Source organism: Adelges cooleyi, unplaced genomic scaffold, assembly GCF_023614345.1.
Source record: "Adelges cooleyi isolate 19-005CV unplaced genomic scaffold, UGA_ACOO_1.1 ACOO_flye_CR_arks_rails_tigmint_CR_PRNA_247, whole genome shotgun sequence".
Taxonomy (NCBI): Eukaryota; Metazoa; Arthropoda; class Insecta; order Hemiptera; family Adelgidae; genus Adelges; species Adelges cooleyi.
In genome coordinates, this window is record NW_026095912.1 from 13,913,635 (window position 1) to 13,927,252 (window position 13,618).

The 13,618-nt window shown below is 27.5% G+C and overlaps 2 protein-coding genes across 4 annotated transcripts; both read right to left on the bottom strand.

Moving 5' to 3' along the window:
• Positions 1–319: 319 nt before the first annotated feature.
• On the bottom strand, positions 320–2,898 carry LOC126836772 (uncharacterized). 3 transcript variants are annotated; one of them, XM_050570404.1, is made up of 7 exons: positions 2,726–2,898; positions 2,462–2,648; positions 2,311–2,364; positions 1,980–2,038; positions 1,655–1,835; positions 1,361–1,477; positions 320–512 (listed from the first exon to the last, which is right to left on the bottom strand). In XM_050570404.1, exons 1-6 carry the CDS (start codon positions 2,801–2,803, stop codon positions 1,398–1,400), a joined length of 639 nt encoding a protein of 212 aa, XP_050426361.1. In that variant the 5' UTR covers positions 2,804–2,898; the 3' UTR covers positions 320–512; positions 1,361–1,397. The 3 variants fall into 3 exon arrangements, with proteins under 3 accessions (XP_050426361.1, XP_050426363.1, XP_050426362.1); XM_050570406.1 differs by lacking the exon at positions 2,311–2,364 and having other exon boundaries at positions 2,471–2,648; XM_050570405.1 differs by lacking the exon at positions 2,311–2,364.
• Positions 2,899–8,661: 5,763 nt separating this feature from the next.
• On the bottom strand, positions 8,662–11,786 carry LOC126836670 (uncharacterized). The gene is made up of 6 exons (XM_050570271.1): positions 11,712–11,786; positions 10,905–10,930; positions 10,558–10,744; positions 10,074–10,132; positions 9,750–9,930; positions 8,662–9,525 (listed from the first exon to the last, which is right to left on the bottom strand). The coding sequence occupies exons 3-6, from the start codon at positions 10,694–10,696 to the stop codon at positions 9,467–9,469; spliced, it is 438 nt and encodes a 145-aa protein (XP_050426228.1). The 5' UTR covers positions 10,697–10,744; positions 10,905–10,930; positions 11,712–11,786; the 3' UTR covers positions 8,662–9,466.
• Positions 11,787–13,618: the final 1,832 nt, after the last annotated feature.

Genomic DNA, 13,618 nt, shown 5'->3' on the forward strand with positions numbered 1-13,618 from the left:
GCTATCTAGTTGTAATATAATATGTCTGTGGTTGTAGATGCGAGTCATGGTATATTATGCCGCAGAATAAGAAAACGTAGTGACTGGATAATTGTATACAGGTAATAGTATTAAGGGTTATATCATTTATATGTTTACATGTACAGGTGTATCGGGTATACAGGAGGTTAAATCTTGAAGGAATATGTTTTTTTTTTTAATTTTTTGATATATTAATCAGCTCCGCATAGAAGCTTAATATATTTATTCAACAGACAACGAGTTGTTTAACATGTTTATAATGTTTTAATGTTTAAATATAACATTTACAAATCACACAAATAGTACAGTACCTAGTCGATAAACACAAAAATAACCCTTAAACTTTTTAGAATTTTAAGAAAACATACAGTTAAAATTAAATAAGCTACCAGCATACTACCCCTAAAGAGATAAATTAAATACTTTAAGTAGGCAGTTTAGATTTTTGATTATAGTGAACGTCGGTAGGATAGTATAGTAATTTTGTAGCCCTGAAATTTTGATAAAAAATAAAATAAATTTACAATGTGATAATAATTCAGTATATGTAAAACGTCGTAATAATCGTCTTAACAAAAGCATGTTTACTCTTTCTGAGCATATTGATTTTTGATTTTTTTGATATTTTATATCCCGACAATATTTTGTATGCGATTATCGTAGCCAAAGATTAGTAGGTAAAATGTGTATAATGGTCGTTGAAATTTTGTTTGTAATTTAGCACTAAATTTAGTTTTTATTCAAAAAAACATCTGCTCTAGGTACGTAGGTACCTACTGTTCCCCAAAATAGTGTAGCTGAGAAGGTATATTGTTTTTACAATGATATTATTATTTTTTTGTGCATAAACTCATGGCATATTCTAAAACTCTACACAGATTTCATTACGTGGCATTTAGAAAAAGTTCATTCTTCCCCCTTAAAAATTGATAAAAACATCCAAATATTGTACACATTTTAATAACTTAAAATTAGGACGCTCTACGACTTTTATACAATTCGTTTTTTTAAGTTTTTTATGGTATAAATTCATTAGATAATGTACTATCGAAACATTGACAAACCAACAAATATCAAAAGGCCTTTCCCACCAAAAGGGGTAGATAAATATTAATATTTCTTCTCTTTCTGGGTGTAAACCTCCCCTCCCCCCACTTAATGTGCCCCGTCTCCATTATGCCTGATCCCACTGTACTGGATTTTTAAAATATGTCGCAATTTTCATTTTAAGTTATCATATTAATAAAAAAGAAAACCATACTTTATAACGAAACGAAAAATGTACTGGTAAAAGGGTGAAATAATTACTCGCCTAGAGGCGGTAAAGTTTTTAACTCACCACTGGCTGGTTCTGTAGCGTCCACATTATTTAAACATTATTCAATCATTATTTCCACATAATAGTTGTCTTGAGATCTCATCAATTTTTTAAATTTCTTTCTTGTCATATGTTTATCTAGAAATCATTATAAAAGTATTCACTTTATAAATTACAAAAGTGTATTGGTTAACCTGTAACGAATGGACTGTTTATAATATTATTATTATTACGTTTATATATTATTACGTTATAACTTATATTATTATATACTTTACAACATCTATTACTGAATTATTATACAATTTAACGTACCCCGCAAGGGTGCAATTATCCCTTCGACTTGCCGTGCAGCTAATCCATGATTGTGGAGTTCCTTATTGAAGTATTTTCTCGCTCCATCCTTGGTTACTTTTTTTGTTACGCTCGTGCGACACCGCTTTTTTTCCACAATTGTTTCCCTTCTTTTAATCACATCATAAATTGCGTTGAGTTCCTTAAATCATAACATTCTTATTTTTAAAACATAATATGAATATTCCTGTTATAGAAAGAATGCCACAATAATTCACTAGGTTTATAGAGTATTTTTTTTTTCTCTAATGAATCATATATTTAGATAGAAAAAAATTCAAATTACCCCATCAGTAAATCTCTGATTCATTGCTGATTGAAATGCCTTTAAAGACATATGATGAGCTAGAAATTATTATAAAGGTATTTGCATTAAAATTTACCACATTATATTTCTGTTGCGGCGAGTTGATTGATTGCAATTAATATTATTGCGTTTTTATGTACAATAATTGGCCATAACGTGTGTTGCCAAAAGCCATCTAAAATCATCATATTGTTGGTTCATTTGTTTAGTTTTTTCAAAAATTTATATAAAATTGCTAGAGGAATGTCGTAAAATTAATATTTCAATATTAATTACAATTATTAGTCCAACCATATAAAATTATATTTACAAAACTTCAGCGTGATAGTATAAGTACTCCTCAGAAATCTTGTAAAAAAACATACTATCGATAACAACATCAATGTGATTATTGGTTATTTACATTTCACATATTATATATTTTACAATACTCATTACTGAATTATTATTATTCAACTTACGCCCCATACGTAGTATTATGTTGTGGACATCTTCTCCATCTAGGTTAGGCTTGTCTTCATCAAGGTATTTTCGTACTGTAGTTAAGGTAAAGCTTCCTCGTATAAATGGCTGTTTATAACAGTCAGCTAATCTTTGCCTGTTTTTTTTATCTTTAAGTGTTACCTTGTTATAAAAGTCGGCGAGTTCCTAAAAATATTACATTTTTATTTTTAATATAGGTACTATGTGAATTATAATACTATTATAGAAAAAATTCGAATTACCTCAGTAGTAAGTGTTGCATTACTTACTAGTAAGTAAAATAACATGTATAAAAAGATAATAATATATTTGAAATACATGATTAAATTATGTGAGAAACGTATAACACTTGATATTTTGCAGGGATTTAAGACTTTAGTGATTCTTATTCTTTATATTGGCTACTGTTATTGCGATTTCAGCATACAACTTAATAAATATATATATATATATAGTTTGTTCAACATATGTTCATAATATACGTATAATATTTGAAGCTGTGAATCATAAATAAACAGTAGTGGCTTGGCCGTTTGACAAACACAAAATATGTTCCTATTACCTGTTTAAACAACCATCTTATAAAAAAATAATATTTTTTAGCTTTTTGTACACTAACCGTTTTGTTTCATCGAGGTAGTACGTTAAGAACGAAACTACGTCATACTCTCTCTATTCAAGTGTACCTAACACTTTTAAAGAAACAATTTTTTATTCGTAAATTACACTTTAAATTGTACATAAATTCTATCGTATATTTATTAACTTAGACGCCTAAAATTAAAATTAAAAAAAAAAAATTTCAAAAATGTATTTTAGTGGGTATACCGGGTGCCTATTTTAACCACTAGTTTACCCTTAAAATGATTGCAATCATGTAGTGTTTCTTTTGGAAAATATTCTTATTTATGATTTAGTACAATATTCAGACAATATTAAAATTATTGTTATTCAAGTTATTCAAGTTTAAAATTTAGAACGGGAGGTGGAGTTGAGTGTGGTTGAAAAATGCGTGCAGATAAAAATAAACTCTACTCTCAATTGTAAAATTTAGAGCTTAACATTTACCGAAATAATTTTAAAAAGTTCCCACTATAAGTACTCATTAAAATCGAGTAATACAAACTAAATTATGACAAACATGTAATTTAATATGTAATTAAATTAAAAGTGTTTAAGGTTGAAAAAATATTATGTAAACGTGTTGAAGATATTCTCGATTTTAAAGAGGAACTGTTCGAACTTTGGCAACATTTGGCCCACAGAATTACTATTTAGCTCAGATATCTAATCTACAAATTTAGTACATAAAGGAGTTACATGCAGCTCAACGTCGACGCTAATAAATAAAAAAATATATTTATTTTTTTGTATAATAAAAATAAAAATTGCAATCTCATCAATAGGTAATAGCATTATTATTGGTAGGTAGTTTTAAGATAAGAATTTATTTGTGATCTATTGTTAAAGACAATAAAAATTGGAATTGTCCATGGATGTATTCCAATAGGCATTCTAAGTAAATTATTCTTAATTTAAAAAGCTAAATAAATATTTATGTTGTCATTTAAGTTTTATAAGTTAATATAACTCAAGAAAATACTAAAAAAGATATTTTTTTTAATATTGTCTAATAAACATAACCGAAAAATGTTTCCAAAAAGTATCACTGCAAAGTTGCAATTTTTTAAAAGTAGTAAAACTAGTGTAGGGCGTTAAAAGAATCCCCTGATATTCATAATTCATACACAAGTCTTCATAAATATAAGCCTAGTAAGTGAGCAACAAAAAACAAAATATGTTTTTATGGTTAATATTATAATTTCTAAAAAAAAACACACAATATAATATGTTTGCATCGTTTGTGCGTCATTTATAGGTGTTGTTTTAAATTATTATTGTAGCGCCTAAAATCCAATACTGTGTATTTGATCAGAGGCCCTATCATATTGGCAAATATATTATATAATATTATTGTGGTCGTGGTTACAGGAATCCTGCATTACAAAAATATTCAAAATTAACATGGCAATCAGTGTATTAATCAATAAAGGTTTTTAGAACTTGCTATTGTCCATGTGAACCGTTAGGCGACTGACTTTAATAGAATATTACCAGCGGTAAATTATAATACGACAGTTAGGTTAGTACTACCCTAAGGACTGTAACGACACATAATGTGTATAGAAATATGTATAAATATAAATCGCAATTGTCTTTTAAAAATACTGTTTTTGTTGATTGACAAATTGGTGTCCAGCATTATTTCACCATTGACCTCAAGTTTATCAGAAATGATAAAAGTTATATTTTATAAATTGTAATATTTGACAATAAAAATATTGATAAATTGATTATACAACGGTAATATGTATGTTTAAAATGTTTAGCTTAATGTTAAGTTTTAGCAAAATATAATTTATTAACTATTGGTTATTTGCCTATACAATGCGCCTTAATTAATGCTAGTATAGAGGCCCCTTGAGAACAATTTGCTGAGAATGTTGACTGGTCGATAATCAGTTTTGAAGGGTTACTTTTTAAGTTTTTAAAGGTTAAAATTTAAGTCGAGAGGTTGAGTGCGGTAGAGTAATTTTTATTTGAAAGCATTACACTTACCTACCGCATTCCACCTGCTGTCCTAAACCTAAAATTTAAATAACTTTAAAAGTAATTATCCAAAATTGGCTGTCGACCAGTCAAAATTCTCAGAAAATTATTCATAACAAAATGGCTGTATTTAAATACTTACCGCTAAGCCACATTATCTTATGTAGCTGCGTGTTTGTCAAACATTTTTTGAGTATCATATTCTTTAAAATATATATTCATACAGACTTTGTTAAATAGATATATTATCGCCAAATTTCATAAAATTCATCTATGATGTCCTACTCCTGTTATTTGTTGATTCAAGTTATGGAACAAAAAAGCTATACATTACAATTTATAACAAAATTCAACATAGTAAGAAATATGCAGAATATATTAAATTTAAGTAAATACAGATTTTTTATTTTTATTACAATATTTTTCTAAACAGGTATTTATTATTTTGTAAAAACACATAATTTAGGTTTACCTGAAGTATATATTTCTTTTAGTGTAAAAATAAAAAAAAAAAACCTTACATTAATTGTTTATAGTTAATACTGTCATGGCTTAGATGTAGTTTAATAGTTCAATTATAACTATTATTCACTATTACATCCACAATTTTCTCTCTAAATGTTTTTAATGTGCCTTAACCCGATAATTATCGTGTTTGAAACAGTCTTCATTAAAGCCCATCAACATTTTTCTATTCAAGTTATTGAAAAATATAAATATTGGTATTTAGTTATTTTAGAATATTTTCTGTACTACAAAGTAAATTTCTAATAAATCACTAATTCTATTGAATTGTTTGCTATTATAATAAATTGTGGCTTTTACATTTATATTCAATTTGTGATTTTTATTTTTATTTAATGCTTTTCTTTAACTCGATAACACGTACGTACGTTTGTACGGATATTTTTCAAATCTTCCAAAATGAATTTATTAATCTATTCACCAATTATTAAGTACCTTTAATATAGCTAAAAAGTAAAAAATAAAATAAATAAATAAAAAAACTTTTTTAAAATCATGATTTTCCAAAAAATAGGTAAAAGTAACATAAAAGTTGAAAGGCTAAAAAGTAAAAATCTTTAATTTTTGACTAAAAAGAAAAGCGTGGGCCCTATTCAACAAAGTCCAAATTCATAGAGTTAAGTATTATGAAATGTATGTGTCACACACTAATATTGAACCAATTTAAATTACAAACAAACTTACAATATAAAACATTGTCTGATAAATTCAATGAGGAACTTTGTTGAATAAGGCTTTTCTTTTTAGTCAAAAATTAAAGTTGTTTAACATTATTTAAAATTGCAGTTAATTTTCGGTTGTTTTCAAAGTAATTGAAATTTTAAATAATATGTGCTACAATTTATCGGTAAATTGTTCTTGTAATAAAATTTATTTTTACTTTTTAGCTCACTTTTAACTATTTTTTAGAAAAGCATGTTTTTAAAAAAGTTTTTTTTACATTTATTTTCTACTAAACGACCATTTACAGCGAGTTTTACGCGTGTTTTTGTTGAACTAGAATATATATTTTAAAATAATAAAAAATTAATACGTCTGAGACATTTCACCTTGTTCCTAAGTGGGAAAGAAAACATTATTTTCATAATCTGTAATGCATATATATATATATATATATATATATATATATATATATATATATAACAGCCTCTATATTCAACTTGATAACTTCTTTTTTAAAAGACAAACAATTTTGTATTTCTTAAAAACTAAAATTAATTCAAGGGAGTAAAGTGTTGAATGTAGTAATGAGTGTAAATGCACGAGGTAGTGCAAGGAGTACCTGAAAAAGAGTAAATTTTGATCGGTGGTGATATAAATGAACATTTAGGGAGTGATTGGACGAGTGGAGGAAATAAATCATAAATTCATTGTTTAATGTGGAGGAGAGAGAGTATAAAGCAGTGTAAGGATAGTAAAATAATTCCAGGTGACAGAGAGTGAACAAGAGGAAAGAGCTAATAAATAAAATGCCAAAAATTAAATGGTGGAAGTTAACGGATGAAAAATGTCGTTGAGATGACATTATGTTAAAATAATTTATTTTTAATTACAATTATAAATCTATTAGTTATTCCATTGATTTTTTCCTAATAGACAAAAAACATTTCTTATAGAGTTATGTCTTTAATATCACACATTGTGTAGTTAATGCTCCAATGTATAAAAACCAAGGAATGAGATTATAACAATATACACATTTTATAGATCTTTTCACAAACTAACCCCTGTGGGTTGGGGTTTATTTATTACAAGTAATTGAAAGAAGTCTTTTTTGCATCATTTAACCTGTCTATGGATTTAAAATATATACATGAATACATATTTATTATATATTTAATTGTATAAAAAACTATGTTTTCAGCAGAGCCAAGCAGTTTAAATACTTAGGGTTAGTACTAACTGAAAAGAATGATATAGATAAGGAAATTTCATATAAAATATGGTGTTCTACTATTAGCTAATCCATCTTGACTAAAACAATTATTATTAAAAAAAAAAAAAATTATTCAAAATGTAATTTAAGTACCATACTTTTCTATTAAAACAAATTACATAATCTAAATTGTAGTTATAGTAAAATGATTATCGGCACCGGTCCAAGGTACGACTCATTATTGTCCAATGTGCGACCAACACTTTTTTATGAACACTTAGACTTGGACCGGTGCCTGAGTATCTTACTAATATCATACCTCAATAGTATTGAATTTGGCTCTCCTTGATTTTTGAGGTGAATAGCCTGCTAATTTGTGTATTAAAGTTTTCTCAACAATGTCATTAGCATTGAAATGTAATGAACATACAAAAGCTACAACACCAACTCCTTTTATCTCGAGAAAAACTAAATATTTAATATCTGTTACCTTTATCTACATTTAATAGGTTTATTACTTTGAATTTGCAAAACCCATTTTTTTTTTCCTCATTTTTAGGAAATTTGTGAAGATGGATGTGTGGATTTTTGTTGAGACCTTTGCGCCTACTGCCACTTAAACATCCATCAAAAACACAAAGAGGCATTTTAAATTATATTTAAATAAACAAAATAAATATACTCTTTATACAGTCTTATTAGTTAATTATTCTCTTCTTTAGTTCTATTTATTATATACATCATTTACAAACTAAAGTTTTGGCGGGCATATAATTTCCTGATAAGATATAATTTATAGCCAATCACAGGCGGATAAAAGCTGTCGCCATTTCTGCGCATTCGATTCATAAACTCGTATTTTGACATCATACCTATCTATTTTGTCATGGGTAATAGTATTAAGAAATATATCACGGAGGTTTACATGTACAGGTATCCGGGTATACAGGTGAAATCTTTTAAGGAATATATTCTTTTTAAATTTGTTATACATGTTCATAATATTATTAAAACTAACCTGTGTCACTTAAGGTTAGCTTGTATATTTAATCGACAAAAAACGAGTAATTTAACATTTTTAAAAAATGTTAATGTTTAAATATAACAATTACAAATCACACAAATAGTATAGTATGAGATTAAACCAAAATAAACCCACACCCCCTTTAGAATTTAAAGTTAAAATTAAAATTAAATAAGCTAACGGCATACTACCTCTACATATTTTTTAGGAGATAAATTAAAAAATACTTAAAATAGTTTGGATTTTTGAATATAGTAAACGACGGTAGTATGTTATAGTAATTTTGTAGCTCTGAAATATTGTTAAGAAAAATAAAAAATAAATTTACAGTGTGATAATAATTCGTCTGTGGGGGAAGTCACCGTCTTCAGGAAGATTTATTGTTATATCTAAAAGTGATAAATTTACTCCATAAACAAAAAAAAAATGCTTTAGAAAACGGTAATGTGCACAAAATTGTACCTATTACGTTTAGTGTTTGTCGTTTCTCTACAATTATTGTCTATTGTGACCAATATATTATCGTAAATAATTTATAATATCATATTGAAACTATTTCTCAAATACCTTAAGTATACTCTAACAAAACTACCTAACATTTTACCACGGTTTAAGGATAATTTAATCACTTTTCTCTTTAGACTTTAAAGCCCAACTCAATACTCGGTCAAATTCAGAAAAATTAAATTAAACAAAAGCATGTTTACTCTTTCTGAGCTTATTGGTGTTTTAATTTGTTTGATATTTTATAACCCGACAATATTTTGTATGCCATTTTCGTAGCCATAGATTAGTAGGTAAAATGTGTATAATGGTCGTTGAAATTTTGTTTATATTTTAACATCAAATTTAGTTTTTATTAAATACATATCAGCTGTACATACTGTTCCACAACGTATTGTATAACTGAGAATGTATATTGTTTTTACAATGATTCATACACATGTTTCACTTGTTGTCTTGAGATCTCATTAATCTTTTAAATTCCGTTCTTGTCATATGGTCATCTAGAAATCATTAAAAAAATATTCATGTTATAAACTACCAAACTATAATAACCTGTAACGAATGGACTGGTTATAATATAATTATTATTATTACGTTTTTATGTACAATACTTGGCCATAACAACATCATTGTACAACATCAAAGTGATTTTTAGTTTTTCAAATTTCACATATTATTATATATTTTACAGCATCTATTACTGAATTATTATTATTCAACTTACCCTTCAAGGATTTAAGTATCCCTTCGATTTCCCATATATCTAGTCCATAATTGTTGAGTTCCTTATTGAAATACTTTCTCACTCCATCTTTGGTTACATTTTTAGTTGTTCTCGAGCCAAACCGCGTTTTTTCCACAATTTTTTCCCTTTTTTTAACCACATTATAAATTTTGTTGAGTTCCTTAAATCATAACATTTTTATTTTTAAAACACAATATGAATACTCCTATTATAGAAAGAATGTGACTATTATTCACTAGGTTTATAGAGTATTTTTTTTTCTGTAATGAATCATATATTTAGATAGAAAAAAATTCAAATTACCCCATTAGTAAATTTCTGTTTCATTGTTGATTGAAATGCCTTTAATGACATGTGATAAGCTAAAAATGATTATAGAGTTGTTTGCATTAAAATTTACCAAACTATATTAGGTATGTTGTAACGAGTTGATTGATTGCAATTAATATTATTGCGTTTTTATGTACAATATGTGACCATAACGGGTATTGCCAAAAGCAATCTAAAAACGACAATTTTGTTGGTTCGCTTGTTTAATTTTTAAATAATGTATAAAAAATTACTAGAGAAATGTCGTAAAATTAATATGTCAATATTAATTACAATTATTAGACTAGCCATTTAATATTATCTTTACAAAACTTCAGCGTGATAGTATAAGTACTCCTCAGAAATGTTGTAAAAAAATTTTCTATCGATAATAACATCAATGAGACTATTGGTTATTTACATTTCACATATTATATATTTTACAATACCATCACTGAATTATTATTATTCAACGTACGCCGCATATGTCGTATTATCTTGTTGACATCTTCTCTATCTAGGTTAGGCTTGTCTTCGTCAAGGTATCTTCGTACTGAAGCTAAGGTAAATGATCCTTGTTTAAATGGCTGCAAACAATTTAAACCTTTTGTTTTCATGCGTTTTGTATCTTTTTTTTGTACCGCTTTATAAAATTCGTCGAGTTCCTAATATCATTACAATTTTTTTTTGAATACACTATGTGAATATTAATATTAAAGAAATAATGTGTCTCAAATTATTAATAGTAAAATATTCCCTAGCTCTTAGAGCATTGTTTTTTCTTTCTAATAAATCAAATATTTAACTAAAAAAAAATCAAATTACCTCATCACTAAGTACTGCATTAGCTACTAGAAAATAAAAAGCAATGTAAATAATAATAATAATATACTTAAAATACATGATTAAATTTTGTTGAACTCGTAAGATACTTGATGTTTTGCAGGGATTTAAAACTTTAATGATTCTTATTCTTTTAAATGGCCGCTGTTATTGCGTTTTTAGCGTAAAATATATATATATATATATTTTTTTTTTGTTCAATAATAATCGAGGCCGTGTATCATAAACAGTACTTGTTTTGCCGTTTGACGAACACAACAATTTTTCTTGTCACCTGTTTACACTACCGACTTATGACAAAATGATAGTTTTTAGCTTTTTGTACCCCAAACGTTTTATAGAAAAGCGATTTTCTTCAAATCATTACCATCTTAGTACTTATATTTTGGACGTTTTATTATTTGCATTAGGTTTCTTTCATATAATTTCACTAGTGAACTTACCCAAGTTTTGTTAGGAATTGTTGATTTTATTTTCACTGTTGTTAAACTCTTTTTTTTTTTTTTTTTAACGAATGAAGCAAGATTTAAACCATATGAAAGAAACAACAAAGAATTATCGCCTACATAGTTTGTATTATAGTTTAGCCGATTTACAATGTAGCCTCGAAAACTGATTGCCAAAACCAACTGTTTTGAAATTATCTATTAACAAAAGATTAGGTGGTGGACGATTTCATTTCAATAGATATTTTTGTTCGTATGTTATTCTGTGGAAATTTTTTAATAATAATACGTTCGACAAGATTTTTGTTTTTTACATTAATAAAATTAATATTATGCGCCTTACTATTTTTAATGAAACCCGTTTCAATACCGCCTATATCTTGCTGCTTATTCTCCCCGACTGCCTCCGCCAAGTCCACTGATAACATTACAAGTTATAGTTGAACAGTCAGTCGACTTTATCTGCTATTATCTACAAAGATATGGACTGATAGTAGAGAGATTGATAAACGTACCCGCGTTTGAATAGTTAACTACACTGTATATCTACCTCCAGTCGACAGCTTCTAACGTGCCCCCAGCTGTTATCAGTTATGGTACACGTCACAATATATTATTATCAAATTGTAGCATACGGGTGCCGCACAACAACAGATTATACGTTATAATAATATTATTGTTTACGTCCCTTCAGAAAGTGAGGTTAGATTAGGGTGCGTTCTACAAGGCGTCGTAGTAAGCGGTAATATTGTTGTTTGCTCAGCGTTCACACAGAGTCAAAATAAAAAAATCGCGCCGCCTTTTGAAATTCGATTACTACGATTCTAAAACCCTTCTTCGCGGTTCACCGCGAGCGAGATATAATTGTAAAAAAAACCCCCGATACATCTATAAGCTGATATTATATTACTGTAGCGGTCATTGTCGTAATGAGTTTCAGCTGGGCCGGATAATACATATTTTCTATCCAGTGTTTACTTAATAAATTAACCATAGTTATAGATTACATTAAAGCGTTAAAATGTTCAATGAGAAACAAATCTCGGATTAATCGACGAGGCTTTTAACTTGGCATGCATTTTTAATGTTGATACAGAATTAATTAAATAAATACCAAAAGAGTCTAAATGACAACGTACACGGTACGAACTATGCACATAAACGTGCAAATATTGGAATTGCATTTTTGCAAACAAAAAAAATATGACAGACTACCGACGCACTACTGCCGACCGTGAGTGAATTATATTTATTTGTAATATTTTAGTAATACATTAGCTATTAAATGACACGAAAATCGATTGTTTTAAAAAAACCTTGAAAAAAATGAATAAATATTAATTTTGTGTCTCGAGAATGTCCTTTAAAATCCATTAAAACGTGTGGCCGACAATAATGGCAAACATAGATCTAAGTATGTAAGTAATGTGGGAAAATCAACTTTACCAAAAAAGCAATTTTATTTCAACCACAAATACCGAATTATATTTTTTCTCCTTTTAAATGTCAATAAGTGACTAATTGAACGCAAAACAAAATGTATTAATGATATATTGCTATTGTTTACACACCTAATAGATATTAGATATAATTTAACACAAGAACTATCTTGTTTCATTCAGAATTTGTGGTTTTCAGAAACAACCCTCCTATTTATTTGTAAACTGTGTTATATTGTACTCGAGATGAAAATAAGTAAATTATTATTATTATTTAAGTACAACTTACAATATAGGTACACATATGACATATTATAACAATTGATAAAATTAAAAAACCTATGACCAAACCACTACCAAATGAATACCTGTTAGCTTTGTTTTTATGTACAACTTATCTTTATTGGTGTAACTACAAGCTCTACAAAATAATATTGTGGTAATTAATTGGTAATATTTTCCAGAGGGAACACTAACATATTTAAGTCACGTCACACCACAAAAGAGGGAATACTTAGAACGTGTTCTTCGTTTGCATAATGTTTTAAATTCTTATTTTTTTTTTTATCATACACAAACTAACCAGAGCAATAATAGTGAATGGCAGCCAAATGTGATTCAGTTGTGTGCAGAAGTACATATAATAACGACAGACCTTATAAGGTCTGTAAGCACAACAAAAATTGTCGAGTTCCTACGAATTGCGTTTATAATACAATTACCATACCATTGTATTGTTATTGTTATTATTCGTCTGCGTGGGAATCATTTATTGTAGCAACTGTTTTTTTTTTTTTTAATAAATAAAATG